At 37.1% G+C, this 22,745-nt stretch overlaps 1 protein-coding gene across 1 annotated transcript in view; it reads left to right on the top strand.

The window, feature by feature from the left end:
* Window positions 1-22,302, top strand: part of LOC142161978 (non-functional pseudokinase ZED1-like) — a 38,019-nt gene extending 15,717 nt beyond the window's left edge. The window contains exons 2-5 of the mRNA XM_075218272.1: window positions 21,358-21,840; window positions 21,886-21,995; window positions 22,087-22,130; window positions 22,213-22,302. Coding sequence (XP_075074373.1) covers window positions 21,358-21,840; window positions 21,886-21,995; window positions 22,087-22,130; window positions 22,213-22,302 — 727 coding nt within the window. The remainder of the gene's footprint in view (window positions 1-21,357; window positions 21,841-21,885; window positions 21,996-22,086; window positions 22,131-22,212) is intronic.
* Window positions 22,303-22,745: the final 443 nt, after the last annotated feature.

Here is a 22,745-nt window from a genome sequence, read left to right as displayed (position 1 = left end):
TCCTTATTTGAGACAGGTAAAAGTTTTTGTATTTAGAAATTCAAAGTCACCATATCTCTACTTGCAAATACGGTAATCAATATTTGTGATTTGAAATTGAATAGGCTCGATCAAAGAAATGCACTTCCAATTTCTATTTTTATATTCAGACTTTATTATTAAATTAAGACAAAGACTTGATTGTTAACCTTATTAATTTCTAACTCAAACAAGGTAACAAAACTATTAATTTGTTTGACATTGGATGTCTTTTATCAGTAGGCAAGACTTTTTTCTAGAATTTAAGTTTTCTCCTAATATTAAGAAGTTTTATATCAACTAAATTTTATGCATTATATTCATTCTTAAATATTAATGCAAATCTTTTTCTTTTTTGAATTATGTAACATAATAATTTAAAAAAGAAAAATAATATCAAAAACAAAACATTCCACATAGAATAAGTAAAAAATAGTTATTACTTCTATATATATGTTTCAATTACTCTTTGGCACAGAATTATAACCAATTAATTCTATTTTAATAAAATTAAAATACAAAATTTAGAGAAAGATAAAATAAAAATTATACCTAAAGTCGATCAGTAGTTCTCCAATTTTTCTTATTCTTAATTCTAGATTTATAATCGATCATAGAAATTAAACCCATAAATTTATGTAATTTAGTTATCTTTGCAAAAATAAGAAATAAAGAAAATACTTTACGTGAAAAATTATGATTGATCTTTGGAGATACAATAAAATATACATTATCCTTTAATCATACACGCCTTCTATAAAATTAATGCACCAAAATATGTATATTCTAATAAATACTATAATTCGATATAAATAACCTAATTTTCACAATAATGATACTTTTTAACTCAATATCAAATTCAATAAATACTTTCTAAATGACAAATAGCAATTTCATGCCAAATATATACTTTGGGATAGATGAACAAAGCGTGTATTCTAAAAAAATATGAAAAAGTGTTCTTTCCTTGATGTAGAAGGTCGTAGGACTTTAAAATCTATTAAAAATAATTAGAAATGGTTACTTACTAAGTAGAAAGTCCTCTTTAGACCAACATTTATCAATTTCAGGAAGTTATATTTTTATTTTATAATTCAAAATATTATGCAAAATATTAGTATTGTTATAAATAGAATTCTATTTATGGTGAATGTCTATAGTTAGAGAGATTCTAGGGTTTATTACTTGGTGACTAAGTCACTCTCTCCCTATAAATAGAGGGTTTTGTTCTGATGTAAATCATCCAATATCAATAAGAATTCTCTCTCTACTTTGCTCTGCAACTTCTTCTTCTTTTATTATTTTATAACACGTTATCAGCACGAGACTCTAACCAATTGAGTAGAAGCTTTGGGATTGAGCATAATGATTGTCAATTGTTCTATGAACTTCCTTCGTGATTAAATTCTGAATTTAAGGTAAGTATTTTACTTTTCTCTTTCAAATTCTTGACATTCTATAATTTGATTTTAAATACAAGCAAAGACGATAAATTTTGATTGCAACTCTAATGGAGTTTGAAAGAAATTATAAACACCCAAAGTGGTAAAATTTCTATGTCTTGCCATGATCAAATTCATGTATGATTGTGGACAAAGAATTGAAAACTCGTCCCATTGAATTTGCTCCATTCTCATTCCCTTAAGAGAATGTGATAGCAATATGTGATAAGTCTGAAAGAAGACAAAATTATTACTATGAATGTGTCAATGGATGTGGACGTGGCAATAGACGAAATTATAATTGTCATCATTATGGTAATGAGAACAATAAGGATTCTCAAAATAATCCTTCACTCTGTGAAAGTAATATTTGACATGAGATTTTATAAAGCACATATAGATGATTATTGTCCATTCATGATGTGAATGTGACAACATCTAATTTATGAATATATATTCATTCTTGGAAGAATATGAACGTGCTAGTGGTAGTGAATATACCACACTCACCTCTAGACGGAGGTTTGAGAGGAAATAAGAAAATAATGTCATTATTATGGCATAAATGGTCGTTAATCACGTATTTATTGTACGCCAAAATATTTTGGCAATGTAATTATTAAAAGACAACGGTAATGCAAGAAACAATTCTTGCATATAATTTTGACCATAACCATAATGGTATAACTTTCTCTTTAAAAGAGATATTCACCATATGGATGTTGATGAATATATAGTAGTACCAAATTAATTGAGACCTCTGGAAGAGCCAATTATTACTATTTTGGAGAAACACAATTGATTACCAATAAGGTATTGTGTTGTAGTAAATCTCAAAGAAACTTATTCAGTTTCCAAAGTACACGCGAAAGCATTGATTATATTGAGACCATAAATAAAGGAAATCTTTTATTACTACAACTTGTAGCGGGATAATATGTATGTGAAAAGCTACTCGCTTTATTCTCCAGTTTGTACTACACAAATAAAAGAACACCACACTAAAGTGGATGTTTATTGATATAAAAACCCATATCATAATAAACTTGGTGTTTATCGATAATTGCACACGTCATGCTGTAAACCTGAACTTTATCAATATTGATAATTTATTCAGTGGCATAATTGATTTGGCCATATCAATTTAAGCATAATGTGCAAAAATAATAGAGAATTCACATGGGTAAATATTAAAGAACTAGAAAATTCTTTACGAATTCTCTTATATTGCTTGTTCTCGTTAATTAATTGACCAACTAAAATTGGTATTGAATCCCATGAATGCTGGAAATATCAAAAGTGAATATGGGCCCATTCAGCTGCCATGTATACCACAAGATGCATCTATGAGATGGTTACATGTGAGATTATTATTAACCTGCAACTTGGTGTTTGCGAGTTAATTTGCTCAATAATTTAATTTAGAGCATAATTTCCAGATTTTCTATCCAAGATAGTTTATGTTGATAAGTTGGGTTACATCACAGTTGGTTTAGCAAAATGATTTATTGAGTGCCTCCACTTAATAGCTAAAATATTGCTTATGAGAACGAAGTTATCTATATCAGTTTGATATATGTTATATACGAAAATATATTATATTCTTCCCTCACAAATGGTTCAGGGTCAGGAACCAAATAATTCCATCTTATTATTATTGATGTGCAGTGTATATTGATTAACACCATAACGCACAAAGATGGATTCTCAAAGTTGAGGAAACAAGTTAGTTTTTCTAACATTGGGGGGAGACATGATAAACAGTTGAGAAAAAGTTACGTGGAATGAATTACCATGTGTATATCTAGATCCTCGAATAAAATAATATGAACTTGAAGTTCATAAAAGGATAATTCATTTACAATATACTGTAAAGCATGCCAGACGCATTTGTTGGTCCAAAGAAAGTAACTATATTCTCATTGCAAATGCTCCTATTAAGTCCTAGAAGGACAAAGTCTATGGTACGCTTAAAGCGTATATATTAATTGATTTCAAATAATACTTCTTGATAAAGAAGATGAGCAAATGATCAAAGTGATCATAATAAGGAGGCAAGTGATCTAAAAGATCACATGACATAACACTTCAAAAAATCTCATGAGAGATTCAGGTACCTGAATATATGAATGAAGAGATCTCTATGTTATGTCTTTATGAAAAAATGTTGGAATCGATATAAAATGTTCGTCGACGACATCTATGATAACACTAAATATAGATGAGGATCTTAAGTCTGTCGCCTACAGACACAAAAATATGGACCAAATGGAAGAGACACAATTCGAATAGAATTGGTTTCATATGAAAGACATAATTTTGTCTATGTTGTTCAAATACTTGAAAGTATAAAGTCAATGGTATGTGCAATCAGTTTTCGATATCTTATATGTCTAGCATGACATGAAAACTTGATATGAATCTAATTAAAGTCTATTATATGACTTATATGACTATACTTATATGACAATTCTTGAAGGATTTAAATTGCTTAAAGTATATACAATTCTTGGTCCTGAAGTATCATATCCTAAGTACTATTTACGCACATATGCTATAAACATGATAATGTGATAGCGACGATTTTCAAGGTGCAACATATTCATTGGACTTAATATGGCTATTTTATTCATTAAATCTCTGTTGACGTCAACCTTCAAGAAGCTAGTGCACAAGATTGGAATGTGAAGGCTTAAATATGTGAATTGATGCTCTCATCAGGGGGAGTTAATGCGCGTTGCACTCTTTTTTCCTTACAAAGTTTTGTCCCACTAGGTTTTCCTTGCAAGGTTTTTAACGAGGCAACCAAAAGGCGTATTATTAGATATGTGTACTCTTTTTACTTTACTAGAATTTTTTCCCACTGGGTTTTATTTTAGTTAAAGTTTTAACGAGGCACATTATCTGTTGAATAGACATTCAAGGGGGAGTGTTATAAATAGAATTCTATTTATGATGAATGTCTATATTTAGAGAGATTCTAGGGTTTATTACTTGGTGGCTAAGTCACTCTCTCCCTATAAATAGAGGGTTATATTCCGATGTAAATCATCACAATATCAATAAGAATTTTCTCCCTACTTTGCTCTACAATACTCTTCTTCTTCTTTTATTATTTTATAACAAGTATATTTTTTTAATATTATATACTCATTAATATAGGTACACACGCAAAGCGCGTACGCTAAGACTAGTTTATTAAAAATGGGAAAGAATTCTAGCTTTATTCCTAAACTTTGCGAGATTAGTTAATTTTTTACTAAAGTAAAAAAAAAAAAAAAAAAATGGGCAGGGCTTCTTGGGCCGGGATGTAAACAAAGGGGCACGTGCACAAATAGCCCATTTTGGGGCCCCTATTTAAGTCATGGCCTAAGTTCATAAATTTTTGTAAGACTAGCCACTTCTGACTCAACTTTAAACATACATAATTGAAGTTGTAAATTTTGTGACAGGAGATATAAATTTTTCTTGAAGTTTGGCATGCTCAGATATACACGGTTGAAGTTTGGCTTACCAAAGCTAAAATTTTAAATTAACGAAGATAGTATCTCTATTTCTCAGAATACACGCGCGTGCAGACATATTTATGAAGAATAAATTTTTTCGTTAAATAATCTAGTCAATTTAGTTGCAACAAAGTAAAAATTGAATAGCAATGAGTGAAACCAGCACAGAAAGAGATCATAATAACATAGTTATATTAATTCAGTAGAATATCATATTCCTATTCTAAATTACAAGAAGATAATTAATATAGGTAATATTATGACAACCAGTCATGTATTTTAACCCCATTTAAATAAAATCCATCTAAGTTCACCAACCAAATGCATGTATGAGTATGAAATGGACCATGTTTTATACATCTATTTGCATCATTAAACACATTTAAAGAGTTTTCTTTTGGAGGCCACCAAAAATGACAAAAGAAAAGAGTAGTATGAAAGAAATTCTCTTCAAATTCAAAGTCGAAATGTTGGTCATATGTAAGGTTGTGATATCCAAGATCGTCGTTTTTAGATTGACAATGAATTTTTAATGGGACAGGGCTATTTTTAAGGTTATTAATAATTGAAACCAAATATGTTTTGCTACGAAGTCCTGCTTCTATGGGATTGAAAAAAGATAAGACGAATAGAATGAAGATAGCATTGATCAAAGGATAGCTTATTTTTGGGGAAAACATTTTTATTATGTGTAGGAAAAGAACTTGGATCTATTTATATGCATACAAATGAAATTATAGAAGCAGTAAATGAATATACGCTTTTTGAGATTATGATAAAACAAAATCCGATTATAGAGATCAATTCCATTAATCAAATAATTAATATATCAATATCAACAAGGGTTGTGATGCAACGGTTAATATATTTTCATTCTTAACCAAAGGTCTCAGGTTCGAGTCATGAGTAAAGAATCGCCTTTGTTATGAAGCGTTTTGACTCCTAATATGGGGCTTCCTAAAGCAAATTCAGATCTAATTGAGATCTAATGCAGATACCGAACACCACGCGGAAAACCAAAAACAGTATAATATTATGACAAAAATATTTTACCATTTACCCTTTTCAAATTACAGAGATTATTTTTTATTCAAATTTTAGAGATTATTTATTATACTCCCCTTTTATTTTCCGTTTAGCGAATAGAAAACGGTCAAACATATTTGTCACTTTAGAAAATCAAGAAATAAATATTAATTTCTTTTCTAATTCCACCTTTACTGATCCAAGAAGGCATTAATCATAAATTACTTAGTTAAGGAAAAGATAAGGATAATATAATCAAAATACTCATTAGTCTTATGATTATAACAACAACAACAATAACAACGACCCAATAAATTTCACTAGTGAGGTCGGGGAAAGGTAATGTGTACGCAGACCTTATCCCTATATCGAAAAAATAGAGCTACTTCTTATGATTATTGCTATTAAATATTTTTCTCAATAAGCATGACCAACTTTAAATGGATGATATAAAGGATCAACCGGAGTTTTCGAATCCACTTGACTTTTTTGTTGTTTATATTTTAATATTTTGATTCTCCTTAACAAAATTTTTGGTTCGGCTAATGCATGTTCAGTGTTTATGCGAGAATAAATCATTTTCCTTCTCTGTTTACTGGAAAGAACAGAATAAAAGATTACGTAACTTTAGACATAATTATTGATTATGGTAATCTGATTTTGATTCAATTGATTTGCCAAAATTAAGATAACAATCTGTAGTTCCCGATTCTTGTCTTTTCGTTGGTTGGTTCTCTTAGTTTCTTTGAACCACATAATATTTAATCTAAAATAATGTATCATAAGTCTGATGCTGAAACTTTGACCTCATTTGTATTCCCCAAGTTATTCACAAGCTAGTAGTGTACTTTTTTTATAATTGCACAAAATAATATTATTATTTTTATAGTTATAAGTTATAACAGATAAATTTTAGTGATCATGCGTAAAATTAAGAGCTAGTTTCACCGAACTTGATGGCTTTGGTGAGAGTCAGTCTTTTTCAATTTTCTTACCTTTTCTATTTTCCCTCTTTTAAAGAATTAAACTGAAAATAGCCGTCGGAAGTATAATTTATATGCAATTCCTATATAATCGTATATAATCTATGGATATCGACTAAAAAAATAGAAAGGGCTTGTTTGGCCATAATTGTTTTTTCACCTTTTCCCGATATTTTTATATATTTTTTTTCAAAATTAATGTTTAGGCATAAAATTTTCAATTTTCACTTGCAGATGAATTTCGGAATTTTTTAAAGTTTTAAAAAAACTCCAAAAAGTTGTTTTTCAAAATTTTCACTTCAGATCGGTCACAAATATTCAAAAAAGAGCCCAATTTATATTCGTGTCCAACCATAATTCTAATTTTCAAATATTATTTTCACTTAAAAATTTTTTCATTTTTTTCGGAATTTTACGATTCTTATGTCCAAACACTCACTAAATCTAGCGGCTATGCTTTTTTCAAACCCCTCCTAAATTAGGAGGATCTATAGTGTTTTCACACTTCCCCTTTAGCGTGACTTGAACCTTGGACCTAACGGTCATGGGTAGAAGTACTTTTACCAACTTAGCAAGCCTCACTTGTCAAATTTAGCGACTATTTGTGTAATGATTCCTTTGCTTTTTGACCTTTTGGTGTGTAGCACTCTAAACGCCAATAAAAACGCGTCATTTTGCAAAAGTACACAACCAGTTGCTTATGTTCTTCTTCTTCTTTTTTTCCCCAATATTTCAGCTCTTCTTCTTCTTCTTTTTCCCCCCAATATTTCAGCTTAAACTTTCACACGTTTTCATCTTTGACCAAATGAACTATACTTTCAATGTCCCTCAACTACTTCTCAGTGTTCTCACAACTTTTTTATAACAAAAAATGTCACGATCCGAATTTCCCACCCGCGAGAGTCGTGATAGCGCCTACTAATGAAAGTTAGGCAAGTTTACCGTTTGAACAATTTACCTATTTCCCATTTTTAATCCTTTAACAATTTTGAATCAACAATTTATAATCAGCGGAATTTAAAAAAGCGGAAGAAACAATAAAACTATTTAAATATGTCCAATACAACTTCTAATACAAGGACTACCTAGAACTGGTGTCGCGCTTCACAGACGGTCTAGAATTACTATAAACAAGGTCTGAAAAATAAATAATACACTGTTTCTGAAATACGAAAATGAAACAGGATGAACGGATAGAGGGAGGCGCTAGGGCCTGCGGACGCCTGCTGGACTACCTTGGATCTCCGTATGGACTGAAGCCAGCCACCCAAGCTAAGGTAAGCTGTTGCTCTGGGATCTACACACAGTGCAGAGTGTAGTATCAGCACAACCGACCCCATGTGCTGGTAAGTATCTATCCTAACCCCGGCGAAGTAGTGACGAGGCTAGGACCAGACTACCAAATAAACCTGTGCAGATATATCATATACAACAGAAAATAAAGCAGAAATGTACAGTTAAGGATAGGAGGGGGAAATATGCTGCGGGGGAATATCATTTACCAACAGTAACTCAGGAGAAAAGCATAAAGAACAATTTAAAATTCCCAGCAGAAAGAATAAGGGAACCGTGACAATCAATAATCACTTTTATCCTTTATTGTTGCGGCGCGCAACCCGATCCGAATCATAAAAATTACTATTGCGGCGTGCAATCCGATCCATATCATATATCACTATTGCGGCGTGCAACCCGATCCAAATATAATATTGTTGCGGTGTGCAACTCGATCCCAATATATAATTCAACACCAATCACAAAAGAGCCCCATCAAGGGAACAATAAGGGAACAACAATATCCTGCAAGGGAATCAACAGTATAAGTAAATACGTCGCGGCAAGGGGATCAACTATAACCAAACTTTTTCCAATATTTAACTTCACGAAAGAAACCTCAACTAGCACCAATACTCAACCATAAGCAATTTCTACAAGAATAATCACAATTCTTTCCCAACACAGAGAATCAACAACTTAGGCATTTGTAGTACTTATTAAGAATACAACGATTTCAATTTAGGACTCATGGCATGCTTGACAACGACATATAGATACTCGTCACCATGCCTATACATCATACTCAACAAGTAGCACATAGCAAATAGGACTCGACTCCTAATCCCTCAAGCTAAGGTTAGACCAAACACTTACCTCGATGCCACGAACACAATTCAAGCCTCAACTATCGCTTTACCTCTTGATTCCACCACCAATTCGCTCGTATCTAGCCACAAGTTACTTAACTATATCAATAAATGCTAAATGAATCAATTCCAATGCATGAAAATAGGTTTTCTAAAGTTTTCCCAAAAAGCGAAAAATCGCCCTCGGGCCCATATGGTCAAAACCCGAGGTTCGAACCAAAACCCGATTACCCATTCCCCCACGAACCCAAATATATAATTTGTTTTGAAATCAGACCTCAAATCGAGGTCAAAATCCCCAAAATTTGAAAAACCTAGGTTCTACCCAAAACACTTAATTTCCCTCATGTAAATCATTGATTTTGAGTTGAAATCATGTGGAAAGATATTAAAGATAAAAGAAAACAACTTAAAAATGACTTGCAATCGATTTGGAGAGAAGTCGTCTTTGAAAAAAATCGCACAAGAGTGTTTTGGTTTTGAAAGAGTGTGAAAAATAAAGATTTTCGGCTAAGTTATAAAATTGTAGGTCGCAGATATCGCAATTGCAACCAGGGTTCGCAATTGCGAATCCTTAAGGAACCTGCTGCCTTCGCATTTGCGATCATATGTTCGCAATTGCGAACTCGCATTTGCGATCATATGTTCGCAATTGCGAACTCGCATTTGCAACCACTAGCTACTACTGAAGGCATCGCATTTGCGATGTGTACCTCGCATTTGCGAGGTAGTGCTGGCCCTGGGTTTTTCGCATTTGCGATGTAACTCTCGCATTTGCGAGCCAGGCTTCGCGAAGCCTACAGGCCTGCAATATACCAGCAAATTCCTAAGTGCAAATTTCACTCCGTGGCCTATCCAAAACTCACCCGATCCCTCGAGGTTCCAAACCAAACATGCACACCAACCTAAAAATAGCATACGAATTTGGTCATGCATTCAAATCACCAAAATAACATCAACAACTATGGATTTAGCATCAAAATCATAAAATCACTTAAGAACATCAAATTTTTCAATTTTTCCCAAATAAGGACCGATTCACGTCATTTCAAATCCGTTTCTTACCAAATTTCACATACTCAACTTAAAACACATATAAGACCTGTACCGAGCTCCGGAACCAGAATACGGGCCCGATACCATCAAATTTCAAACACATTTCATTTCCAAAAACTCATAAATATTCTAGAAAATAATTTTCTTTAAAAATTTATTTCTTGGGCTTGGGACCTCGGAATTCGGGCATACGCCTAAGTTCCATATTTTTCTACGGACCCTCCGGGACCGTCAAATTACGGGTCTGGGTCTGTTTATCCAAAATATTGACCGAAGTCAACTTAAACTTATTTTAAAGGCAAATTTTATCATTTTTCACAGATCTTCACATAATTGCTTTCTGGTTACGTGCCTGGACTGTGCACACAAATCGAGGTGATGCAGAGACAGGTTTTTAAGGCCTCGGAATACAGAATTTATTTCTAAAAAAGGTGATGACCTTTTGGGTCATCGCACAAAACTTCTTCAATCTCTCAATTTCCATGAACAATCTAGGCAAAAAACTTCCCTTTTTACTTTCAAAAAAGGAAAACAAAAAAGAAAACAATGAAAAATCTCTACATTACTTCATAAATGAAAGTGCATTACTAAAAGAGCAGCTTTCTTTTTGCAATTATGGCCAACAAAAAATCCCTCTTAGAAGCTTCACTGCAGAAGAAATCATTACTTCAACAAATGGATTTCAAGAAAGTGTTAGGCCCCTATTTATACAAAGGTAATTTTAATGAGAAAAAATTATTAGTAAAAAAATACGAGAGAAAAAAGAAAATGGATCGTCACGACCATGTAATACGTGACATAGTAATTTCCTCTGAAATGAGTTACCACAAAAATTTCCTTAAAATTTTCACGACCTGGATTTCCCACCCTCGGAAGTCATGATGGCGCCTACTAGTGAAAGCTAGACAAGCCAACTGTTTGAACAATTTACTTTTTTCCATTTTTAATCCTTAATCAATTAGGAACCAACAATTTATAACATCGGAATTTAAACAAGCGGAAGAAACAACTAAAACCATTTAAATATTTCCAATACAATTTCTTAAACAAATACTACTCAGAACTGGTGTCACAACTTCACAGACGGTCTAGGAATACTACAAACAAGGTCCGAAAAATAAGTACAACACTGTTTCTGAAATACGTAAATGAAACAGGATGAAGGATAGAGGGAGATGTCAGGGCATGCGGACGCCTACAGGACTACCTTGGATCTCCGAATGGACTGAAGGCAGCAACCCCAAGGTAAGGTCCAAAAGCTGTTGCACCAGGATATGCACACATTGTAGAGTGTAGTATCAGCACAACCGACCCCATGTGCTGGTAAGTGCCTAGCCTAACCTTGGCGAAGTAGTGACGAGGCTAGGACCAAAGTACCAAATAAACTTGTGCAGTTAAATCATATATAGGGGAAAATAAAAGCAGGAGTGGACAGGTAAGAATAGGAGGGGGGAAACATGTTGTGGGGAAACATCAAATGATAATAGGAGGACAACAGCTAAATATAAGAAACACCATAACTCAATTATCAACAAGAATCAGAAATCAAACAAGTGCACGACATCACCATTCGTGCTTTTACTCTCGTCCTCGCCATAAGAATCAGTATAATCTGCACGGCATCACCCTTCGTGCTTTTAATCTCGTCACCCTAAAAATCTATATAAGCGGCACAAAATTGTACATCGTGCAGCACGGCATCACCCTTCGCGCTTTACACTCTTCCTCACAAAATCATACACGGCATCACCCTTCGTATTTTAATACTCTCTCACCAAAATAATACACGTCATCACCATTTGTGCTTTAACGCTCTTCCTCACCCAAACAACAATCACAAGCAATAAGGGTAAGGAAGTAAATAAAATTATAATAAAATCCTGGCAAGGGAACAATAGTTCAACAATCAAATCCCGGCAAGGGAACAATATCAAAAGCATCAATATCCCGGCAAGGGAGATAGCATTAAAAGCAATAACATCCGGGCAAGGGAGACAATACATTAATCCTCTTCTCTTGTTTACATTTACTTCACAACTCACTTTACAACTTGAGTCAATGTTCTATAGGGTTCAATTGCCAATTATACCTCCACAATTCAGTATACAACTTGAGCCAACACTCTTCAATATTCAAATACCACTATTACTTTCACAAGATTTACTCAACAATAGAAATCATCACATGAGGCATGAACTATACAAACGGAGACACATTAATCTTGGTATAAGACTCACATACATGCTTGACACCAACGTATAGATACTCCTCACCATGACTATACGTCGTACTCCACAATTAACACATAGAAAATAGGACACGACTCCTAATCCCTCAAGCTAAGGTTAGACCAAACACTTACCTCGATGTCACGAACATAATTCAAGTCTCAACTATCGCTTTACCTTTTAATTTCACCACCAATTCGCTCGTATCTAGCCATAAGTTACTTAACTATATCAATAAATGCTAAATGAATCAATTCCAATGTATGAAAATAGGTTTTCTAAAGTTTTTCTCAAAAAGTCAAAAATCGCCCCCGGACCCACATGGTCAAAACCCGAGGTTTGAACCAAAACCCGATTACCCATTCCCCCACGAACCCAAATATATAATTTATTTTGAAATCGGACCTCAAATCGAGGTCCAAATCCCCAAAATTTAAAAACCCTAGGTTCTACCCAAAACACCAAATTTTCCCCATGAAAACCTTTGATTTGAGTTGAAATTATGAGAAAAGATGTTAAAGATTAATAAAAACAAGTTAGAAATGACTTACAATCGATTTGGAAGAGTACTTGTCTTTGAAAAATCGCCTAAGAGTGTTTTGTTATTGAAAGGGTTTGAAAAATGGTTGAAATGCGTCTAAGTTATGATTTTGCAGGTTACATGTGTCGCAATTGCGACCAGGGTTCGCAATTGCGAACCCCTCAGACTGCTAACTTTGCATATGCGAAGCTTTTGTCGCATTTGCGACCCAGCTTATTTCTGGTCACTTCGCATATGCGAGGGACCATTCGCAAATGCGATACCGCATTTACGATAAAGAAGTCGCATTTGCGACCAAGGCAGCCCAGGTGAGATATTGCATTTGTGATAATTTCTCGTATTTGCGAGCCAGGCTTCGCATTTGCGAAACCAGCAGACCTGCAACATACTAGCTGAAAACCTGCAACTTCCTAAGTTCAATTCCACTCCGTGGCCTATCTAAAACTCACTCGAGCCCTCGAGGCTCTAAACCAAACATGCACACCAACCTAAAAACATCATATGGACTTGCTCGTGCAATAAAATCATGAAAATAATATGTAAAACTATGAATTAAACCTCAAAACATATCATTTTCATCAAGAATACTTAAAGTACATAACTCTTTAACCGGAGGTCCAAATCATGTCAAATAAACTCCATTTTCACCAAATTTCACAATTATCATTTAAATACTTTAACAAGTTTGTACCGGCTGCGGAACCAAAATACGGGCCCGATACCAATGGTTTCAAACATTAATTCTTTTCTTTATTTCATAAATAATTCAGCAAAATAATTTCTTTCAAAAATTGATTTCTAAGGCTTGGGACCTTGGAATTTATTTCCGGGCATACGCCCAAGTCTCATATTTTACGGCGGACCTCCCTAGATCGTCGGAACACAGATTCGGGTCCGTTTGCTCAAAATGTTGACCAAAGTCAACCATAATTAAATTTTAACTTTAGAAATTTTTATTTCTCATATTTTCACATAAAAGCTTTTCCAGATATACGTCCGGACCATGCACACAAATCGAGGTGAGGTAAAAAGGAGGTTTGAAAGCCTTGGAACACAGAATTTGTTTCTAACACAAGTGATGACAAAAGGCCATCACATCCTCCATCTCTAAAACAATCGTTCGTCCTCGAACAGACATAAGAAGGAAGTACCTGAGTCGGGGAAAAGATGGGGATAACGGCTCCCCATATCGGACTCGCACTCCCAGGTCGATGCCTCAGCAAGCTGATCTCTCCACTAAACATGATCAGAAGGGAAACGCTTCGATCTCAACTGACGAACCTGCCGGTCTAGAATAGCTACAGGCTCCTCCTCATAGGACAAGTCCTTGTCCAACTGGACAGTGTTGAAATCTAACACGTGGGATGGATCGTTGTGATACATCCAAAGCATGGATACGTGAAACACTGGATTCACGGCTGATAAGCTCAGTGGCAACGCAAGTCTGTAAGCCACCTCTCACACTCGATCAAGAATCTCAAACGGGCTAATAAACCTAGGGCTAAGCTTTCCCCTCTTCCTAAATCTCATCATGTCGTTCATAGGCGACACCCGAAGCAACACCTGCTCACCTACCATGAATTCCAAATCACGAACCTTATGGTCAGCATAACCCTTTTGCCTGGACTGAACTGTACGAAGCCTATCCTGAATAATCCTGACCTTGTCCAATGCATCCTGTACTAGATCCGTAACCAACAACCGAGCCTCTTCTGACTCGAACCATCCAACCGGTTGCCGACACTGCCTACCATATCAAGCCTCATAAGGAGCCATCTGGATACTCGACTGGTAGTTATTGTTGTAGGCAAACTCTGCTAGAGGCAAAAACTGATCCCACGAGCCTCCAAAGTCAATGACATAAGCTCAGAGCATATCCTCCAAAATCTGAATAGTGCGCTCGGATTGCCCGTCCGCCTGAGGATGAAATGATGTGCTCAACTCAAGCCATGTGCCCAACTCCCGCTGAACTGCTCTCCACAAATGTGAGGTAAACTGTGTACCTCGGTCCGAAATAATAGACACGAGCACACCATAAAGACGAACAATCTCCCGGATATAGATCTCAGCTAATCTCTTGGAAGAATAGGAGACTGCCACAGGAATGAAATGTGCTGACTTGGTCAGCCTATCAACAATAACTCATACTGTATCGAACTTCCTCTGAGTCCGTGGGAGTCCAACAACAAAGTCCATAGTGATGCGCTCCCACTTCCACTCAGGAATCTCAATCTTCAGGAACAAACCACCAGGCCTCTGATGCTCGTACTTAACCTGCTGACAATTCAAACACCTAGCCATATATGCAACAATGTCCTTCTTCATTCTCTTCCACAAATAATGACGCCGCAAATCCTGATACATCTTAGTGGTGCCTGGGTGAATAGAGTACTGGGAACTATGGGCCTCCTCTAAAATCAACTCCCAGAACCTATCCACATTAGGCACACAAATTCGACCCTGTAGCCTCAAAACTCCATCATCTCCTAATGTAACCTGCTTTAAAACTCCGTGTTGTACCGTGTCTCTAAGGACATACAAATGAGGATCATCATACTACCGATCTCGGACACACTCCAATAAAGAAGGCAAGCTAATACATAACTGGGCTCAGAAACATCTAACCTCACGAACTAATTGGCCAAAGCCTGAACATCCAAAGCAAGCGGTCTCTCACCGACCGAAATATACGCAAGACTGCCCATACTTGCTGACTTCTTACTCAAAGCATCGTCCACCACATTGGCCTTTCACGGATGATATGAGATGGTGATATCATAGTCTTTCAACAGCTCCAACCACCTTCTCTACCTTAAATTTAGCTCCTTCTGCTTGAACAAGTATTGTAGACTCTTGTGATCCGTGAACACCTCACATGACATACTATATAGATAATGCCTCCAAATCTTCAACACGTGAACAATGGCTGCTAACTCCAAATCATGGACTGAATAGTTCTTCTCATGAATCTTCAATTGCCGCGAAGCGTAGGCAATGACCTTGCCATCCTGCATCAACATCGCACCAAGTCCAATATGAGATGCATCACAATAAACTGTATATGGCCTTGAACCTGTGGGCAAAACCAACACTGACGCCGTAGTCAAAGCTGTCTTGAGCTTCTGAAAGCTTGCCTCATACTCGTCCGACCACCTGAACTGGGCACCCTTCTGGGTCAACCTGGTCATCGGGGCTGCAATAGATGAAAACCCCTCCACAAACCGATGATAATAACCTGCCAAACCCAAGAAACTCCAGATCTCTGTAGCTGATGCTGGTCTAGGCCAGTTTTTGACTGCCTCTATCTTCTTCGGATCTGCCTGAATACCCTCTACTGATACAACATGACCCAAAAATGCAACTGAACTCAACCAGAATTCACACTTCGAAAACTTTGCATACAACTAACTATCTCTCAAAGTCTAGAGGACCACTCTCAGATGCTGCTCATGCTCCTCCCAGCTGCAGGAATAGATCAAAATATCATCAATGAAGACTATCACGAACGAAGCCAAGTAAGGCCTGAACACTCGGTTCATCAAATCCATAAAAGTTGTTGGGGCATTTGTTAACCCGAATGACATCACCAAGAACTCATAATGCCCGTACCGAGTGCGGAAAGCTGTCTTAGGGACATTGGATGCCCTAATTCTCAACTGATGGTAGCCAGATCTCAAGTCAATCTTTAAAAATACCTTGGCACCCTAAAGCTGATCAAACAAATCATCAATCCTCGGCAATGTATACTTATTCTTGATTGTAACCTTGTTCAACTGCCGGTAATCTATACACATTCTCATCAATCCGTCCTTCTTCTTGACAAACAACACCGGCGCACCCCAAGGTGAGACACTAGGTCTAATAAAGCCTTTTTTCAAGCAAGTCTTGCAACTGCTCCTTCAACTCTTTCAACTCAGGCGGGGCCATATGATACGACAAGATAGAAATGGATTGGGTGCAGCCCCGAGCCAAATCAATGCAGAAGTCAATATTCTTGTCGGGTGGCATACCCGGCAGGTCTGAAGGAAATACCTCAGGAAACTCACGAACAACATGCACTAGAATCAATAGAAGGAACCTCGGCACTAGAATCACGAACATATGCCAAATAAGCCAAACACCCCTTCTCGACCATACGCCAAGCCTTCATATATGAGATAACACTATGGGTAGAATGACCAGGAGTCCCTCTCCACTCTAAACGAGGTAAGCCCGGTAAGGCTAAGGTCACAGTCTTGGCATGACAATCCAAGATAGCGTGGTAAGGTGATAACCACTCCATCCCCAATATGACATCAAAATCAACCATGTCCAAAAGTAACAAATCTACACGAGTCTCAAGACCCCCGATCACAACTATACATGAACGATGGACACGATCTACCACAATAGAATCACCCACCGGCGTAGACACATATACAGGAGCACTCAAAGAATCATTAGGCATGACCAGATACTGTGCAAAATAAGATGACACATAGGAGTATGTAGATCCCGGATCAAATAGAACTGAAGTATCTCTACTATAAACCAGAACAATACATGTAATAACTGCATCAGAAGCCTTAGCCTCAGGCCTAGCTAGAAGAGCATAACATCGGGGCTAGGCCCTACCACTCTGAACTACATCTCTGGGATGGCCTGCTGCTGGCTGGCCTCCATCTCCAGCGTCCTGACCTCCACCTCTAATACCTCTACCTCCACCTCTAGCACCTCTACCTCCACCTCTAGCTGGCTGAGCGGGCTGTGGAACACTCGGTGCCTGAACCATGGAATGTTAACCCTAATGCTGAGAGCTGCTCGATGCTCGAGGGCTAAATCTAGCAATGTGGCACATATCACCACAAGTATAACAAGCCTTCGGCTGCGGAGACTACTAACCCTGCCGACGTGAATGACCACCCCAAAATCTCTTGAGCGGCGGTGCAATGATAGGAGCTGGTGGTGCACTGTTGGACTGCTAATTAGAATACTACATATGAACCTGAAGTGCTAACTGAAAAGGCCTAAGAGGATGGCCTTTACCATACGAATCCCTGCCTCCAGACGAGGTGCCACTGAATCTACCTGAATGACGAGGCCTCTTGTTAGACCCCTGACCACCTCTCTGTGATAGAACCATCTCAACTCTCCTGGCCACATTGGCCGCCTCCTAAAAAGAAATCTCACTCCCCGTCTCCTTAGCCATATGAAGTCGAATAGGCTGGATGAGTCTCTTAATGAACCTCCTCCTCTCTCTCTCTCTCTCTCTCTCTATCTCTGTGGGAAGTATAATAAGAACATGACATGCCAAATCAATAAACCTAGTCTCGTACTGAGTAATAGTCATGGAACCCTGTCGGAGACGCTTAAACTGCCTCCAATAGATCTCTCTCTGAGTGATAGGGAGAAATTTCTTCATAAATAGCTAAGAAAACTGCTCCCAAGTCAAAGCTGGTGACCCGGCTGGTCTAGCCAAACAATAATCTCTCCACCAAGTCTTGGCGGATCCAAACAAGCAAAAAGTAGCAAAGTCGACCCCATTGGTCTCCAGTATCCCCATGTTCCTGAGAACCTCATGACAGCTGTCCAAATAATCCTGGGGATCCTCAGAAGACGCACCGTTGAAAGTGGTAGTGAAGAGCTTGGTAAACCTGTACAATCTACACAAGGCATCAGCATACATAGTTGCTCCATCACCGGTTTGAGCTACCACAACCGGCTGAACTGCTCCAACTGGCTGAGCTGCTGGAATCTGAAACTGGGGAGCCATCTGCGTCAGAGTGCGAGTAGCAGGAGTCTGGTTTCCTCCTCCAGCCTGAGAGACGGTTGGTGCTACAGGAAGCAAGCCTGCCCGGGTGACACTCTCCATAACGCCCACTAGATAGACCAGAGCATCCTAGAGTACTGGGGTAGCAATGAACCCCTATGGGACCTGAGCTGGGCCCCTGAGCTGCCTGGGCCAAAACCTCATCATCAAACTCAACCTGAGGCTCCGCCGCTGGTGCTGCTGCTCTGTGCTGAGCTCTGCCTCTCCCTCGGCCTCTAGCACGGCCTCGGCCTTTTCCCCTCGAGAGAGCTGCTGCTGGAGGCTCGAGCTGCTGATCAGTGGATGAGGAAGTACGTGTTCTCGCCATCTGCTAAAGAACAGAATAGAAATTCAATTAGCATTGAGAAACCAAGCCGCACGATAGGAAAGAATAGATGTGAAGTTTTTCCTAACTCTGTAGCCTCTAGGGGTTAAATACAAACGTCTCCGTACCGATCCTTCAGACTCTACTAAGCTTGTCCGTGAATTGTGAGACCTATGTAACCTAGAGCTCTGATAACAACTTGTCACGACTCGAATTTCCCACCCTCAGGAGTCGTGATGGCGCCTACTAGTGAAAGCTAGGCAAGTCACCCGTTTGAACACAGTGCAGAGTGTAGTATCAGCACAACCGACCGCATGTGCTGGTAAGTGCCTAGCCTAACCTTGGCGAAGTAGTGACGAGGCTCGGACCAGACTACAAAATAAACATGTGCAGTTAAATCATATACAACAAAAAATAAAGCAGGAGTGTATAGTTAAGAATGGGAGGAGAAAACATGATGCGGGGAAACATCAAATGATAACAGGAGGACAACAGGTAAATATAAGGAACACCATAACTCAATTATCAAGAAGAATTAGAAATCAAATAAATGCACGACATCACCCTTCGTGCTTTTACTCTCGTCCTTTCTATAAGAATCAATATAATCTACACGGCATTACCCTTCGTGTTTTTACTCTCGTCCTCACCTTAAAAATCAATATAATCAGCACGGAATTGTACATCGTGCGGCACGAAATCACCCTTCGTGCTTTACACTCTTCCTCACAAACTCATACACGTTACCACCCTTCGTGCTTTAACACTCTCTCACCAAAATAATACATGACATCAACCTTCGTGCTTTAACGCTCTTCCTCACCCAAAAAATAATCACAAACAATAAGGGTAAGGAAGTAAATAAAATTATAATAAAATCCCGGCAAGGGAACAATGGTTCAACAATCAAATACCGGCAAGAAAACAATATCAAAAGCATCAACATCCCGACAAGGGAGATAACATTAAAAACAACAACTTCCCGGCAAGGGAGACAATACATTAATCCTCTTCTCTTGTTCACATTTACTTCACAACTCACCTCACAACTTGAGTCAATGGTCTATAGGGTTCAATTGCCAATTATACTTCCACAATTCATTATACAACTTGAGCCAACGCTTTTCAATATTCAAATACCACTATTACTTCCACAAGCTTTACTCAACAATAGAAATCATCACATGAGGCATGAACTATACAAACGGAGACACATTAATCATGGTACAAGACTCGCGGGCACGCTTGACACCAACGTATAGATACTCGTCACCATACCTATATGTCGTACTCAACAAATAACACATAGCTACGTATAGATACTCGTCACAATACCTCAGACTGCTAACTTTGCAAATGCGAAGCTTTTATCGCATTTGCGACCCAACTTATTTCCGATCACCTTCGCATTTGCGAGGGACCATTCGCAAATGCAATGCCTCATTTGCGATAAAGAAGTCGCATTTGCGACCAAGGCAGCCCAGGTCAGATATCGCATTTGCGATGATTTCTCGCATTTGCGAGCTAGGCTTCGCATTTGCGAAGCCTACAGACCTGCAACATACCAGCTGAAAACCTGCAGCTTCCTAAGTTCAATTCCACTCTGTGGCCTATCCAAAACTCACTCGAGCCCTCGGGGCTCCAAACCAAACATGCACACCAACCTAAAAAAATTATACGGACTTGCTCGTGCAATCAAATCATGAAAAAATATGTAAAACTATGAATTAAACCTCAAAACATATCATTTTCATCAAGAACACTTAAAGTTCATAACTCTTCAACAGGAGGTCCAAATCATGTCAAATAAACTCCATGTTTCACCAAATTTCACAGTTATCATTTAAATACTTTAACAAGTTTGTACCGGCTCCGGAACCAAAATACGGGCCCGATACCAACGGTTTCAAACATTAATTCTTTTCTTTATTTCATAAATAATTCAGCAAAATAATTTCTTTTAAAAATTAATTTCTAAGGCTTGGGACCACGGAATTCATTTTCGGGCATACGCCCAAGTCTCATATTTTACTGCAGACCTCCCGGGATCGTCGGAACACAGATCCGGGTCCGTTTGCTCAAAATGTTGACCAAAGTCAACCATAATAAAATTTTAACTTTAGAAATTTCTATTTCTCATATTTTCACATAAAAGCTTTTTCGGATATACGTCCGGACCACGCACGCAAATCGAGGTGAGGTAAAAAAGAGGTTTTAAGGCCTCGAAATACAGAATTTGTTTCTAACACAAGTGATGGCGTCATCACAAAAATAATAGGCTATTGTTTAGAATTTGAAAGGGTAGATTTAGTTTATGAATATTCACAATTTAATTATTTTTTTAAACTTTTCTCACCTTCTTGTGAAAATTTTTTGACATGGGAAAAAAGAGTGAAAATTGCTATAGATGTTGCAACTGTAATTCTTTATCTTCATACTGAATTTCCAACACCAGTTATTCATAGGAATTTAACTTCTAGCAATGTAATTTTGGACCAAAATGGTGTTGTAAAATTGTATAATTTTGAATGTTGTATACCACTTCCAATTGGTAAAGTAAAAGTACAAGATGATTTAATAGGGATAATTGGGTATTTAGATCCTGAATATGTATGGTCTAGTAATGTTACATTAAAATCAGATGTATTTAGTTTTGGGTTATTTTTGCTTATGTTGTTAAGTGGGAAAGAAATTAGGGTTAATCATGAGGGAAAATATTATACTGAAGATTATGGTTTGGTTTCTTTGGAGAATTATGCATCAAAATGTGTCGAGAACAATAAGTTAGACGATAATCTTATTGATTCCAAGATTTTGCAAGTCGAATAAAAGAAACTGAAGGCATTTTTGAATTTGGCTTTGAAATGTGCTCAAAAAGTTGGTGAAGATAGGCCAAATATGATTAATGTTGCTAAAGAGCTTCAAAGAATCAAGAAAGGTGAGGTACAAGAATTGTTACCTACAATGGAGTGTCTTATTGCTTGGAATTGAAAATGTTGAAATTTATTTTGTATATCTTTAATGTGAAGGTAGCTTACTCTTTGTATACAAGTATATCTTGCATATGCCTCATGTAAGTGTTCGCATATTATTAAGGAATATAAACTCTTTCACGGTATTAGTTGCTTAGGTGATAGCACTCCTTATTCTTCCAGCGCTTCCTTTTGTCCCTCAAGTTTATTACTATCGCTCTTTTTCATGGTTGCTCTTTAATGCCTCGATACCCTGGGGCATATGCAGCATAGAACTATAGGATTTAATTGAAATCAGTACTTTCGACGCGGAACATAAATTTATGTAGTTGCTCTTTAATGTCTCGATACCCAGGGGCGGATGCAGCATAAAACTATCGGGTTCAACTGAACCCAGTACTTTCGACACGAAACATAAATTTATGTATAAAAAATTACTAAAATTGTATTAAATAATATGATATGAGTATGAACCCATAACTTTAAATATTAAACCCTTAGAATTAAAATCCTAGATCCGCCTGTGTTACCTTATGCATTAGTCTGCCGCAATAATTCTCTTGATGGTCTAAGTCCAACGAATGTAGATAATAAACACTCCCTTGGGAACATGAAAATAACTATATGTCAACTCCTTAGAATTAAGAGCGACAAAGAGACCCTAGGAACAAAGATGCAACAATAGATGAAAATTCTTTAATATTTTGTCAATGTAG

The sequence above is a fragment of the Nicotiana tabacum genome, chromosome 7 (assembly GCF_000715075.1).
Source record: "Nicotiana tabacum cultivar K326 chromosome 7, ASM71507v2, whole genome shotgun sequence".
NCBI classification, from domain to species: Eukaryota; Viridiplantae; Streptophyta; class Magnoliopsida; order Solanales; family Solanaceae; genus Nicotiana; species Nicotiana tabacum.
This window is presented reverse-complemented; position numbering and strand designations above follow the sequence as displayed.